Source organism: Mandrillus leucophaeus, unplaced genomic scaffold, assembly GCF_000951045.1.
Source record: "Mandrillus leucophaeus isolate KB7577 unplaced genomic scaffold, Mleu.le_1.0 Scaffold26, whole genome shotgun sequence".
NCBI classification, from domain to species: domain Eukaryota; kingdom Metazoa; phylum Chordata; class Mammalia; order Primates; family Cercopithecidae; genus Mandrillus; species Mandrillus leucophaeus.
The window spans coordinates 2,496,988-2,509,511 of NW_012102698.1; the positions used below are offsets into that span (position 1 = coordinate 2,496,988).

The 12,524-nt window shown below is 53.2% G+C and overlaps 1 protein-coding gene across 2 annotated transcripts in view; it reads left to right on the forward strand.

The window, feature by feature from the left end:
- The first annotated feature begins 12,110 nt into the window (after positions 1–12,110).
- Positions 12,111–12,524, forward strand: part of ARHGAP8 (Rho GTPase activating protein 8) — a 63,265-nt gene continuing 62,851 nt past the window's right edge. For both annotated transcript variants that reach the window (XM_011984025.1, XM_011984026.1), the window contains exon 1: positions 12,111–12,455. In XM_011984025.1, coding sequence (XP_011839415.1) covers positions 12,178–12,455 — 278 coding nt within the window. In that variant the 5' untranslated portion in view covers positions 12,111–12,177. The remainder of the gene's footprint in view (positions 12,456–12,524) is intronic.

Consider the following 12,524-nt stretch of genomic DNA (forward strand, 5'->3'; position numbering starts at 1 on the left):
AAAAAAAAAAAAAAAAAGAAGTAAAACTAATTGGAAAAGGAGGGCCTGCTAATGTGTTTTGAGAAATAAATTGTACGCTTGTCAAAGCATTGCCCAGGTGCTCTGAGAAGCCAACGGGCAGTGTCCTGCTAGTGTTTAAAGAGCAGAGGCTGAAATTTAATGAATTGTTTCATTAATCAAGGGCACTGTTATGTCTCATCCAAAGCAACAAACATCTGCAAAAATGTAGACAACAAACTATTCCATGCCCAGCAGTTGGTCGGAGGAAAACATCTTGTGTTGCTTTGTTTTATTTTGTTTTGTTTTTTGAGACAGGATTTCACTCTGTCACCCAGGCTGGAGTGCAGTGGTGCGATCCCAGCTCACCGCAACCTCTGCCTCCCGGGTTCAAGAGATTCTCCTGCCTCAGCCTCCTGAGTAGCTGGGATTACAAGCGCTCGCCACCACGCTCAGCTAATTTTTGTATTTTTAGTAGAGACCGGGTTTTGCCATGTTGGTCAGGCTGATCTCAAACTCCTGACCTCAGGTGATTCCCCTACCTTGGCCTCCCAAAGTGCTGGGATTACAGATGTGAGCCACGCGCCCGGCCGATGCTTCGTTACTAGCAGCATATATACTTAGGATTGTTATGTCTTCTTGATGTATTGACCTTTTTTTGAGACAAGGTCTCACTTTGTTGCCTAGGCTGTGCAGTGGCGCTATCTTGGCTCACTGCAGCCTCTATCTCCCTGGGCTCAGGCAGTCTTCCCACCTCAGCTTCCCGAGTAGCTGGGACTACAGGCACAAGCCACCATGCCTGGCTAATTTTCTTGTTTTTTGTAGAGACAGGATTTTGTCATGTTGCCCAGGCCGGTTTTGAACTCCTGGACTAAAGTAATCGGCCTGTCTTGGCCTCCCAAAGTGCTGGGATTATAGGTATGCTTTTTACCATTATTAAATGGCCTTCTTTATGTCTGGTGATACTGCTTGTGTTAAAGTCTGATTTTTCTGATACTAATATAGCCACGACAGCTATACCAGCTTTCTCATCACTGGTATTGGTAACGTGTGCCTCTTCCATCCTTTTACTGTTCAATCTGTCTCAGTCTGCACAGAAAGTGCATCTGTTATAGACAGCTTATCACTAAGCATTTTTTAAAAGCTTTAATTGCAAGATGGCCACATAGCAGAAATCACATTGTCAAAGCCTGGGAGGGTTAGCAGAGGAGTTTGCGCTTGGTCATGGTGGCTCTAGGGCACATTAAACAGAGGACAGATGTAATCAGATGTATAATTTAGGAGTCTCTTTGGGGGTGGAGAATGATGACGGCAGCTGTTGGAGTCAGGGAGGCCAGTAAGAGCAAGCATAGAGGTTTGAGTTAATGTCGTGGCGGTGGGATGCAGACGAGGGCATGGATCTGAGAGATGTTTTTAAAAATGTCCAGCTGGTGGCCTAGCTGAAACCAAAAACTGGGGGTGGTGGGGGTTGCCACATGGGATGACGTTTCCAGGGGTGTAAAGGAAGAGTTTAAGAGAAGAGATGGCCAGGCCACCTACAGGCCATGGCTCATGCCTGTAATTCCAGCACTTTGGAAGCCCAAGGTGGGTGGATCCCCTGAGGTCAGGAGTTCAAGACCAGCCTGGCCAACGTGGTGAAGCCCCGTCTTTACTAAAAATACAAAAATTACCTGGGCATGGAGGTATACACCTGTAATCCCAGCTACTTGGGAGACTGAGGTTGCAGTGAGCCAAGATCGCGCCATTGCACTCCAGCCTGGATAACAAGAGCAAAACTCTGTCTGAAAAAAAAAAAGGAGGAGGAGCCCTGGGAAGTAACTTGGCCTCCTTCTTCTTCTTCTTCTTCTTCTTCTTCTTTTTTTTTTGGAGACTGAGTCTCACTGTGTCTCCCAGGCTGGAATGCAGTGGTGTGATCTTGGCTCACTGCAACCTGTGCCTCCTGGGTTCAAGCCATTCTCCTGCCTGAGCCTGCTGAGTAGCTGGGACTACAGGTACATGCCGCCATGCCCAGCTAATTTTTTTGTATTTTAGTAGAGATGGGGTTTCACTGTGTTGCCTCGTCTCGAACTCCTGAGCTCAGGCAGTCTACCCGCATCAGCCTCCCAAAGTGCTAGGATTACAGGCTTGAGTCACTGCACCCAGAACATGGCCTTCTTCTTCAACGTGCCTCCCTCCACCTGCTCTCCTGGTGGGTACCCCGGGGGCTGGGAACCTTCCAGATTATTCATCCTTCTCCCAGCAAAAAGAAAACTAATTGGAACAGGAGGACCTGCCGGGGTTCAGCCTTGGAGGGATGTTGTGGGATTTCAGTGCAGTGTACTGTGGGTCCTTCCGTGTCATTAGGGGGCTGTGGGCTGTGCTTCCCTGGGCTCCTCCCGGGAAGCATATGAAGTTTTCAGAGTCCACACTTGAGCCAAGCGCCAAAGCAAGACTTCCTTGGGAGATGATGGCACAGCTTTTAGATAGTTCTCTTGTGTTGGAGCAGAGTTTTCACTTATTTACAACCCAGCTTCTCTGGGCGCAGTGGCTCATGCCTGTAATCCCAGCACTTTGGGAGGATGAGTCGGGTGGATCACCTGAGGTCAGGAGTTCAAGACCAGCCTGACCAATATGGTAAAACCTCGTCTGTACTAAAAATACACAAAATAGCTGGGCGTGATGATGGGCACCTGTAATCCCAGCTACTCGGGAGGCTGAGACAGGAGAATGCCTTGAACCCACGATGCGGAGGTTGCAGTGAGTGAAGATTACATCATTGCACTCCGGCCTGGGTAACAAGAGCAAAACTCCATCTCAACAAACAAAAATACCCCCCAGCTTCTTGAGAAATTTAACCATATCAAGAGACCATTTGAGGGCCTCGGCCATCCTGAAAAGGTGCCGGCCTTAACCAGAAGTCATCAGGAACAACAAGGGTGGAGGTGCCTGGAGAAGAGCTGAGTGGAAGTCACTCTCCTCTCTGGTGAAATAGTTTATAGTCCAAGCGCCAAAGCAAGAAAAATCTAAACATTCCATTGTAGATGCATTGATGGATACAGACAGAGAAAATTAGAGCAAAACTTCCAATTGCCAGTGGCTTTTTCTTTCTTTTTTCTTTCTTTTCTTGTTTGTGTTTTTTTTTTATACGGACTCTCACTGTTGCCCCGGCTGGAGTGCAGTGGTGTGATCTCAGCTCACTGCAACCTCCACTTCCCGGGTTCAAGCAATTCTCTGCCTCAGCTTCCCGAGTAGCTGGGATTACAGGCACCTGCCACCATGCCAGGCTAATTTTTGTATTTTTAGTAGACGTGGGGTTTCACCATGTTGGTCAGGCTGGTCTTGAACTCCTGACCTCGCGATCCACCTGCCTCGGCCTCCCAAAGTGCTGGGGTTACAGGCGTGAGCCACCGCACCTGGCCTCCAGTGGCTTTTTCAGTTGGGACAACCAGCAGAGAACTCCCTCAGATGGCTGCTCACTGAGGACTGTTCTTGGCAGAACAGAGGCCTCTCCCCTTCCTGGACCTCACCTTGGCATCAGCTTTGTTCCATCGTCCCTTAACTGCAGTTCATGCACCTGAGTTTCCTGTGGGCCCAGGGGGACAGTTCAGGACCAGGAACCCGCACTTCCCTCCTGCTCCTCCAGGGCATGGCATGGACCCCTCCAGGACTTCTTAGGCCGAGGGCTCTCCTGCGTTCTTGAGGTGTCACCAGATGTCACTCCCCACCAACGCGTTTCTCAATTTTTCTGTCCCAGGTGCTGCTTCCCCCATGACCAACCAACATCTAGAAACCAGCCAGAAACCAGATTTCTGTCAAACAGAATTTTGAATGATCTCTCCCTGCTTGAGTGACTATATACTTGGCTAAATGGAAGCTTTGTAGAATTTTGACACCAACAATAGTGGTTTTTTTGTTTTTGTTTTGTTATGTTTTTTGAAACGAAGTCTTACTTTGTTGCCCAGGCCGGAGTGCTGTGGCATGATCTCGGCTCACTGCTACCTCCGTCTCCCAGGTTCAAGCGATTCCCCTGCCTCAGCCTCCTGAGTAGCTGGGATGACAGGTGCCTGCCACCACGCCCAGCTAATTTTTGTATTTTTAGTAGAGATGGGGTTTAATCATGTTGGCCAGGCTGGATTCGAACTCCTGACCTCGAGGGATCCTCCCACCTCGGCCTCCCCAAATGTTGGGATTATAGGCATGAGCCACCGCACTTGGCCAGAACAGTGTTTTGTAAATAAAGTTGAATTCAGTATTTTAAGAGGTGGTCATCGTGGGGCTGAGCAAGTGTTTTGGGGTCTGAGGCTCTGGTCTGGGGCTGAGGCTGGGAGCTCAGAGTGGAGATCCATCAGGTGGTGTGAAGCCGGGTGGGGAATGGAAGGTTCCAGGTCTGAGGACCAGTAGAGGCGGAGGTAGACGCTCAGAGACGTGGAGGGTGGTGAATGGCAGGGGAGAGAGAGAGAAGTCCACGCCGGACCTGACCCTGCAGGACGACACACGTCCACCGCCCTCGGTTCGGATCTTCCGGCACATAACCCACTCGGTGGCCGGCTGGGCTTTCCTGCAGCACACAGGCCTGAAGGGAGTTCAGCTCTCCTTCCACTTTTGCAAAAATGGTTAGCAACTTCAAACAAAAACCATAGCAAACTTGCGACTCCCTCCCGATAGATTGCTGCTGGCTTTATGATGTGTTTTAATCGCCCTCCACTGGGAGAGAATGACGAATCGCCCCGCGCATCCTGTGGGTCACGGCTCTGGGAATCGTATCTTTATTCATAAACCAGGCTTCTCCCATTGCAGAGACAGTGAGTGATGTGGTGTTGTAACAAGCGAGGGGAGAAACAGGGGTCGTGAATTCATCTGATGCCTTGCAGAATTTGCATTTTATTGATAGTTTTCATTTCCTTCCATATTATATCATATTGAAGTCTGGTTTTGATGTGCTGGCCTGTGTTCCCAGAGAACAGCGAAGGGTATTTACTCATATTGACTGATGGCATCAACACAGATGCAGCATTGACGGCTTAGTAAGTGGGAAGGTTGAAAGTTCTGGGGATTCCTCTCAGCTGCTGGGGAGACCGAGGGAGTGAGGAAGGCCGGCCTCAGTGTGGGACGTGCACAGGGCAGAGGAAGCTGCGGAGGCTTGGCTGGGAGTCAGCCTCGGCCAGGTGCCCATGTCAACCCATCCTGATGCTTACTTGGCCTCTGGGCCTCAGTTTTCTCACCTGTAAAAGAAGAGATGAGACACAGCACTCCTGGAAGCACCCAGCATCCTACCTGGTCCGTAGTAACAGCTCACAATGTACTTACTGTGTTCTGGGGCTGGGCCAAGATTTCCTGCAGGTTATTGATTTAATCCTTCCTGTAACCCCTCCAAGTCAGTTTCATTAGTATTTCCATATTGCAGATGACCAAAGAGGCGCCAGTCTAGCCCAGCCAGGGACTGGGCAGAGGAAGAGATTCTACTCTGGCAGGCTGAGTACAGCCCTTTGCTTTTTCTCTCTCTCTTTCTTTTTAAACCTTTTCATTGGTCAGGCACAGTGGCTCACGCCTGTAATCCCAGCACTTTGGGAGGCGGAGGTGGGCGGATCACGAGGTCAGGAGATCGAGACCATCCTGGCTAACACGGTGAAACCCCGTCTGTACTAAAAATACAAAAATTTAGCTGGGCGTGGTGGCAGGCACCTGTAGTCCCAACTACTGGGGAGGCTGAGGCAGGAGGATGGCGTGAATCCGGGAGGCGGAGCTTGCAGTGAGCTGAGATTGTGCCACTGTACTCCAGCCTGGGCGACAGAGCGAGACTCCGTCTCAAAAAAAAAAAAAAAACTTGATATGAGCCAGATGCTGTGGCTCGTGCCTGTAATCCCAGCTACTTGGGAGGCTGAGACGAGAGGATCGTTTGAGCCCAGGAGATCAAGGCTGCAGTGAGTTATGCTCATGCTACTGCACTCCTGCCTGGGTGACACAGCCAAACTCTGTCTCTTGGAAAAAAAAAGAAAAGAAATCTGTTGGTATGAAAACAAAGTACCAAATTAGTTGCCCTTCTGGTTTGGGAGGGAGTAAAAAGCCTTCAATAGCAGCTCACTTTCAGAGCTCAGTATCATGCAAGGCCATGGGCTCTGCAAACAGTAGGTGTTTAATAGGTGTTTACTGAATGAATGAGTCAGCACCGTATGCAAGCAGGGTGCTTATGAGGAGCAGGGACATGACCCAGTGTGGGCTCTGGGCTGGGGTCCCTTTGCATGTACCATACTCTGCCCTGGGACCCTCTTACCCTCATTGCAGATGGCAGAGTGGACGGGGGCTCATGGTGTCGTTGGGTACCTCGGGCCCTGTGGCTGGCTGAACTGAGTCCGGGCTCCTCAGGTGGGAATTCATCCTTACCTGCCTATCTTGGCTTCATCCCCACACCCCCCTCTACCCTCTGGGCCAGCTGACCAGAGCCACGGGTCCCCTCCCCACACCACCCCAGCCAGCACAAACCCCCTCACCAGCGATAGGCACCGGTGCACTGGCGGGCCATGAGCCCTCCCCTCCCCACCACCTGCAAACCAGACAAGGGAGGGAGGTGGAGGGGAGCCCCCTGGTTTGAGATGGGCCTGGAGGTATGAGAAGGAGGGTGCTGGGACCTGCAGAATAGCTGCCTAAGACCTGCGGTGGCCCATTGTGGCCCACAGGGTTCTCTTTCTTGGACACCAGGTCTGAGCCGAGTTCTCTCACCAGGCCTCCTAGGACACCTCCCGGGACCCACCAACCTGGCGGGCTGCTCCTCCCACAAGCCTCCCAGCCCCTCCCCGACCCCAGCTGGCACCACAGCCCCTCCCCGCAGTCCCACTTGCCCACACAAGCACAGAAAGCTCCTCCTCCTGTGTCCCCTCCCCTGTAAGTGGCCCTGCCACTGTCCCTGGGATCTGCACTCCTTTCCAAGTCCGCAGCCTCCGCTGGCCTTGCTGCAGGCTGTCCCCACCCCTCCTCACCGGCTTCCCAGGCTCCATAGAGAAAGTCAAACCTCAGTCCTTGCCCCAGCGACCTTGATCCTCCCTCCCATTTGGGTCCCAGTAACTCAGGGAGGCACATCTGTGACCTCTGAACACCCCCTGCGGTTCCTCAGTGACCAGGGGTCCCAGAGCAGACGCTGCTGTGCTCCCCGGAATGACCTGGAGCTGGACACAAAGCCACTGCCCGCCGCCCCAGCTTCTGCTGCCTCTGCTGTTGCTGGAGACCAGCATCTGCTGCGTCTCTGCCCGGTGGGTGGAGGCTCCCATGGTGTGCACCTCTGGGGCAGCCGACGGTGGGCGGGGGTGCGGGGTGGGCCGATGCTGTATCTTTCGGAATGGGGCTGGCCCTCTTCCGTCCACAGTTCCCGCACGGTAACTCTAAGTCTTTGGAATTTCTCAAGTGAAAGGAGTATCTTTGTTATTCATGGGGTGCGGCTCTAAGACCTCCAGGAAGGGAAGGGCTGGAGGCTGAGTTCACTCTGTGGCCTGTGATTCCATCAGTACCACCGACGAAATGAAGCTTCAGTAGGGGCCCTGGATTTCCAGAGGTTCCGTTGGCCCCTCGGCCATCACCGGTTGGTGATGCTATGACGATGGGCGCAAAGGGGAGGCCTCCTGACTCCACGGGAGAGAGGTCACAGACACTCTGTGGCCAGGACGCTCCCATATCTCACCCTGCGCGTCTCTTCCTGTGGCCGGTCCTGAATTGCGTCGTTTGTGATAAAACTAATTGTTAGTGTAGTGCCTTCCTGAGCTCTCAAGTCATTCTAGCAAATTAGCAAACAGGAAGGGATTGTGGGAACCCCTAGATTTGTAGCCAGCTGGCCAGACGCGTGGGTGGGATTCTCGTGCGGGTGCCCTCAACCCGTGAAGGGTGGTCTGAGCCCAGATAAAAGCCGTTGCAGACGTAGGTGATGGGTGTGGCTGCCAGGGCTCCCACGGTTCCCAGAGAGGTGCTTGTGGGGCTGGGCGTGGACCTGCCACTTCCCCCGATCCCTTTCCCCTGGGCCCTGGGGCCTGGTAGGGGCTGTGTCTCTCTCCAGAGCTGAGTGCACAGCAGGCCCCCAACAAATGCTGGTTGAGCTGATCTTCCATTGGTCCAATTATCTAGCACATCCCCCAAGACTTTTGCACTTGCTCTGATTCCAGAGATGATAATGCTACTCAGTTTTTTTTTTAATTTTTTATCCTGATGTTATCTTTCTCTTTCAACCCTAAAGGCATTGATTTGACTCCTTGTTTCTTCAGTAGCCATATAAATGATTCATCACTTTAGGAGCAAAGTTGTTCTTTCTGCTTTTATCCCACAGGAGGCGGGCACAGGCTCCGGGTCAGCCATGGAACCCTGGCCTCCGCGGTGGCAGACACTTTGTCTGGAAAACACTCTACTTTCAGGGGTGGCCATTGAAGATTTTCTGCCTGAAAACTCCCACTTGGCAAGGGAAGCAAATAAAAGCGTGGCTTACAGTGCAACCCTTTAAAACAGAAGCTTGCTAAACAAATGGGAAGCGTGACCAGAATTCGTAAGGAACTGTGAAATGAAGAGGATGCTGTATTTGGAAGCTGTGAAATTGCTCTAGGATTCCAAACCTCAGAGTAGCTTCCAGGCTCCCGGGAAGAATCAGATGCGTGGCCTAAATAAACAGTCCCCTGGCCAGGCAGCCAGGGCGGGGACATCAGAGTTCGCACACTGTGCGTGTGCGTGTGTGTGCACTCACGCCAGTGTGCGTGTGGGTACATGCATGCACGCAGGTGTGTACTTTTTTTAAAAATTTTTTTCAAGAGACAGGGTCTCACTCTGTTGCCCAGGCTGTAGTGTAGTGGCATGGTCCTAGCTCACTGCAGCCTCAAATTCCTCAGCTCAAGTGAGCCCTCCACCTCAGCCTCCCAAAGAGCTGGGATTACAGGCATGAGCCACCGCACCCAGCCAAGTGTGGAATCTTGATTCATGACCTTTCATAGCTGAGGGGCGAGAAAGCTCACTGCCATCCCTTCTCATTCCAAGGACACACTCTGAGAACAGTTGTAATGACTTTTTTTTCTTGAGATAGGGTCTTGCCATGTCACCCAGGCTGGAGTGCAGTGGCGCGATCACAGCTCACTGCAGCCTCGACCTCCCAGGCTCAAGTGATCCTTCCACCTCAGCCTCCTGAGTAGCTGGGACTGGAGGCGCATGTCACCACAACTGGGTAATTTAAACAATTCGTAGTTTTTGTTTGTTTTTGAGACAGAGTCTCGCTCTGTCGCCCAGGCTGGAGTACAGGGGCGAGATCTTGGCTCAGTGCACCCTCTGTCTCCCGGGTTCAAGCGATTCTCCTGCCTCAGCCTCCCGAGTATCTGGGACTACAGGCATCCCCCCACCATACCTGGCTATTTTTTTGTATTTTTAGTAGAGATGGGGTTTCACCATATTGGCCAGGCTGGTCTCAAACTCCTGATCTTGTGATCCACCCGCCTTGGCCTCCCAAAGTGCTGGGATTACAGGTGTGAGCGACTGCACCCGGCCAATAAGTTTTTTGTTTTTTTTTTTTTTTGAGACGAGGTCTCACTGTGTCGCCCAGGCTAGAATGCATTGGTGCAATCTCAGCTCACTGCAACCTCCGCCTCCCGAGTTCGAGATTCTCCTGCCTCAGCTTCCTGAGTAACTGGGACTACCAGCGTGCACCACCACGCCCAGCTAATTTTTTATATTTAGTAGAGAGGGGGTTTCACCATGTTAACCAGGCAGGTCTTGAACTCCTGACCTAGGGTGATCTGCCCACCTCGGCCTCCCAAAGTGCTGGAATTACAAGAGAGCCACCGCACCTGGCCAAAAAAATTTTTTTAGAGACAAGGAAGGTCTCATTATGTTGCCCCGGCTGGCCTCGAACTCCTGGGCTCAAGTGATCCTCCCACCTTGGCCCCCAAAGTGCTGGGATTGCAGGTGTGAACCACTGTGCCCTGCCAGTCATTAGATTTGAAGCCTACCCTAAATCCAGGATAATCTTATCTTGATGCTTAGCTAATTAGATCTGTGGTGACCCTGTTTCCAGCGTCACATTCTGAGGGTCCAGGGGGACTTGTGTGTTCTTTTGGGCTGGACTGGGACACTCTTCCCCTGCTACACAGGGTTAGAGGCGGACTGAGTGGTCCCATAGCCCCTTCCCTGAGGTCTACACCCTAGTCTGCACCCTCGAGGTCAGAGCTGCCCAGTGGAATGTTCTGTATGCTGGACACACTCCATCCCTGCCTTGTCCAGGGCAGCCCCCACTGCGCGTGACTGCTGGACACCTGAAATGTGGCAGGTGCCACTGAGGAACTGGACTTTTAAAAATGCAAATGCTCTTGTCCTGGAAGGCGTAGATGTGGGTCCTCCCACTCCTGTGTGAGGAAAGGAAGAGGGAGCAGAAAGTGCTGGGAGGAGGGGCTGCAGCCTGCTCCAGGCTTCCCATCCCCAGCCCCCACCCTGGGTGCCCCAAGGTCTCCTAGGAGATGGGCACCCTCATAGAAGCCAGGGCCTGGGCCCCTTTGCACAGCCCCCAGAACCTGTGCCGGGCCTGGAACCTTGGCCAACGAACCGTTTACTGCGTTGAGCAGAGCCCTTTGAAGGGACAACCCCAGGGGCCCTCAAAGCCACCAAGGCTGTGTGTGGCCTCTCCCTGTACATTACCCCTCCTGGGCCCGCACCACTGGGGTTGGAGCCCCTGTCTCTGTGCTCATGGCCAGAGGAGCTGCTCCCATATGCAACAGCATGTCCACAGACCGGCCCGAGGGCATTGTGGATGGGGGCAACAGTTTTCCTGCAGAGGTGGGGTTTAGTGGGAAGGGGTGTAGAGTCTGGAAGGAGGCGGCGGAGCATTCCAGGTGGAAGGAAGCTCGGGTAGGAGGATGCACTTGAAGAATTGAAGGAAGGCTGCTGGGCCAAGTCCTCAGGGGCAGAGAGGCGGCCAGTGGGGGCCTCGTGGACCAGAGTGGGGGGGTCTCCATGTTCCCCACTCCTGACGACAGCCCGGTGTGGGTTTGGGCTCCCTCCCCACTGCTTGCACGCCTTTGTGCCGCGTTTTCACCCTGGGCACGTGTTGTGCCACAGGCTGTTCTTACCTGTGTCCTTGTGTGTTTAATTGTAATGAAGCTGTGGGTGCTGGGAAGCAGGGCAGCCCATCCGTTCTCCGTGTGCCTGAGCTGTGGCCCTGGAATGAGAAAGTGCAGGGAATCCGGGGGTTGGGGGGTGACATCAGACTGCACTTGAGTCACTATCAGAGCCTTCCCGAGGGTGTCCTGCACGCAGGGGGTCCTCTCTCTTAGGGCCTTGGGCAGAGAGAGGAGGAAGGTCTGAACCATGAGGTCTCTAACCTCCTCTGGCCATTTGTGGGGTGGGGCAAGGCGGGGTCGGGGCTGGGAGGGGCGGGGCAGCTGTGTCTGCAGGCACGGAGGATGGTCTGCAGGGCCCTCTCCTTCAGGAGTCTGTTCTATCTTTTCTTTGAGACAAAGTCTTGCTCTGTCATCCAGGCTAGAGTGCAATGACGCATTCTCGGCTCAGTGCAACCTCTGCCTTCCATGTTCAAGCCATTCTCCTGCCTCAGCCTCCCAGGTAGCTGTGACTGCAGACATGTGCCACCATGCCTGGCTAATTTTTTTGTATTTTTAGTAGAGATGGGGTTTCACCATGCTAGCCAGACTGGTCTCAAACTCCTGACCTCAAATGATCTGCCCGCTCTGGCTTCCCAAAATACTGGAATTACAAACATGAGCCACTGCACCCGGCCTGTTCTGTCTTTTTATCTCACTAATTGCCTGACCCAGAGCCTGGATTCTGGGGACAGAGATAAGTAGACCCAGTCCCAGCTCTCAAGGGGTACCCCTCCCCGCAGCTATCCATGTGTGGGGGGCGCCCCTCCCTGCAGCTGTCCATGTTGGCGAGACAGATGTGTCAAGAGACACAGGGTAGCCCGGGCTATGACGGAGGGCAGGACTGAGCATCTGTACTCCTGAGAGGGCTGCTGTATCCCCGACATGAGGTCATGCCCAAGAGCCACTGTCCCCCAGGCTACGCTGGCCTCCATCGTGGCAGAAAGCTACATCCTGCCTTTGAAGTCAGATGTGTCTCGTTTTAAGTCTTTGGTGCAGCCTGCCGGCTGGCTTTGCACTGATGACTTAACCCTGCTGGGCCTCAGTTTTCTATCTATAAAGTGGGGAAATTATTTCCAGGGTATGGCTGGTCGTGAAGATGAACTTGGGCCACGTGTGTAAAGCCACAGATGGTGGACGCTCACTCAGCAGGTGTCGCCTTCTAGGAATGCTGCTGCCTGTGCCTCCCAGCTCAGGCTGGGCTGGCCAAGGAGGCTGCTTTTTGCTAAGTGCCCGAGGGTTTTCTAGGAGAAGGTGGCACAGAGGCTCACCTGTGTCTGCTCTTCCAGGGGACGACCGCTTTGGAAGACGCGTTGTCACGTTCAGCTGCTGCCGGATGCCACCCTCCCATGAGCTGGACCACCAGCGGCTGCTGGAGTAAGTGTCCTGCTCCTCTCTCTCTGTCCCTGTCTTTCCATGTTGCTTGTACCCATCCCTTCACCCCAC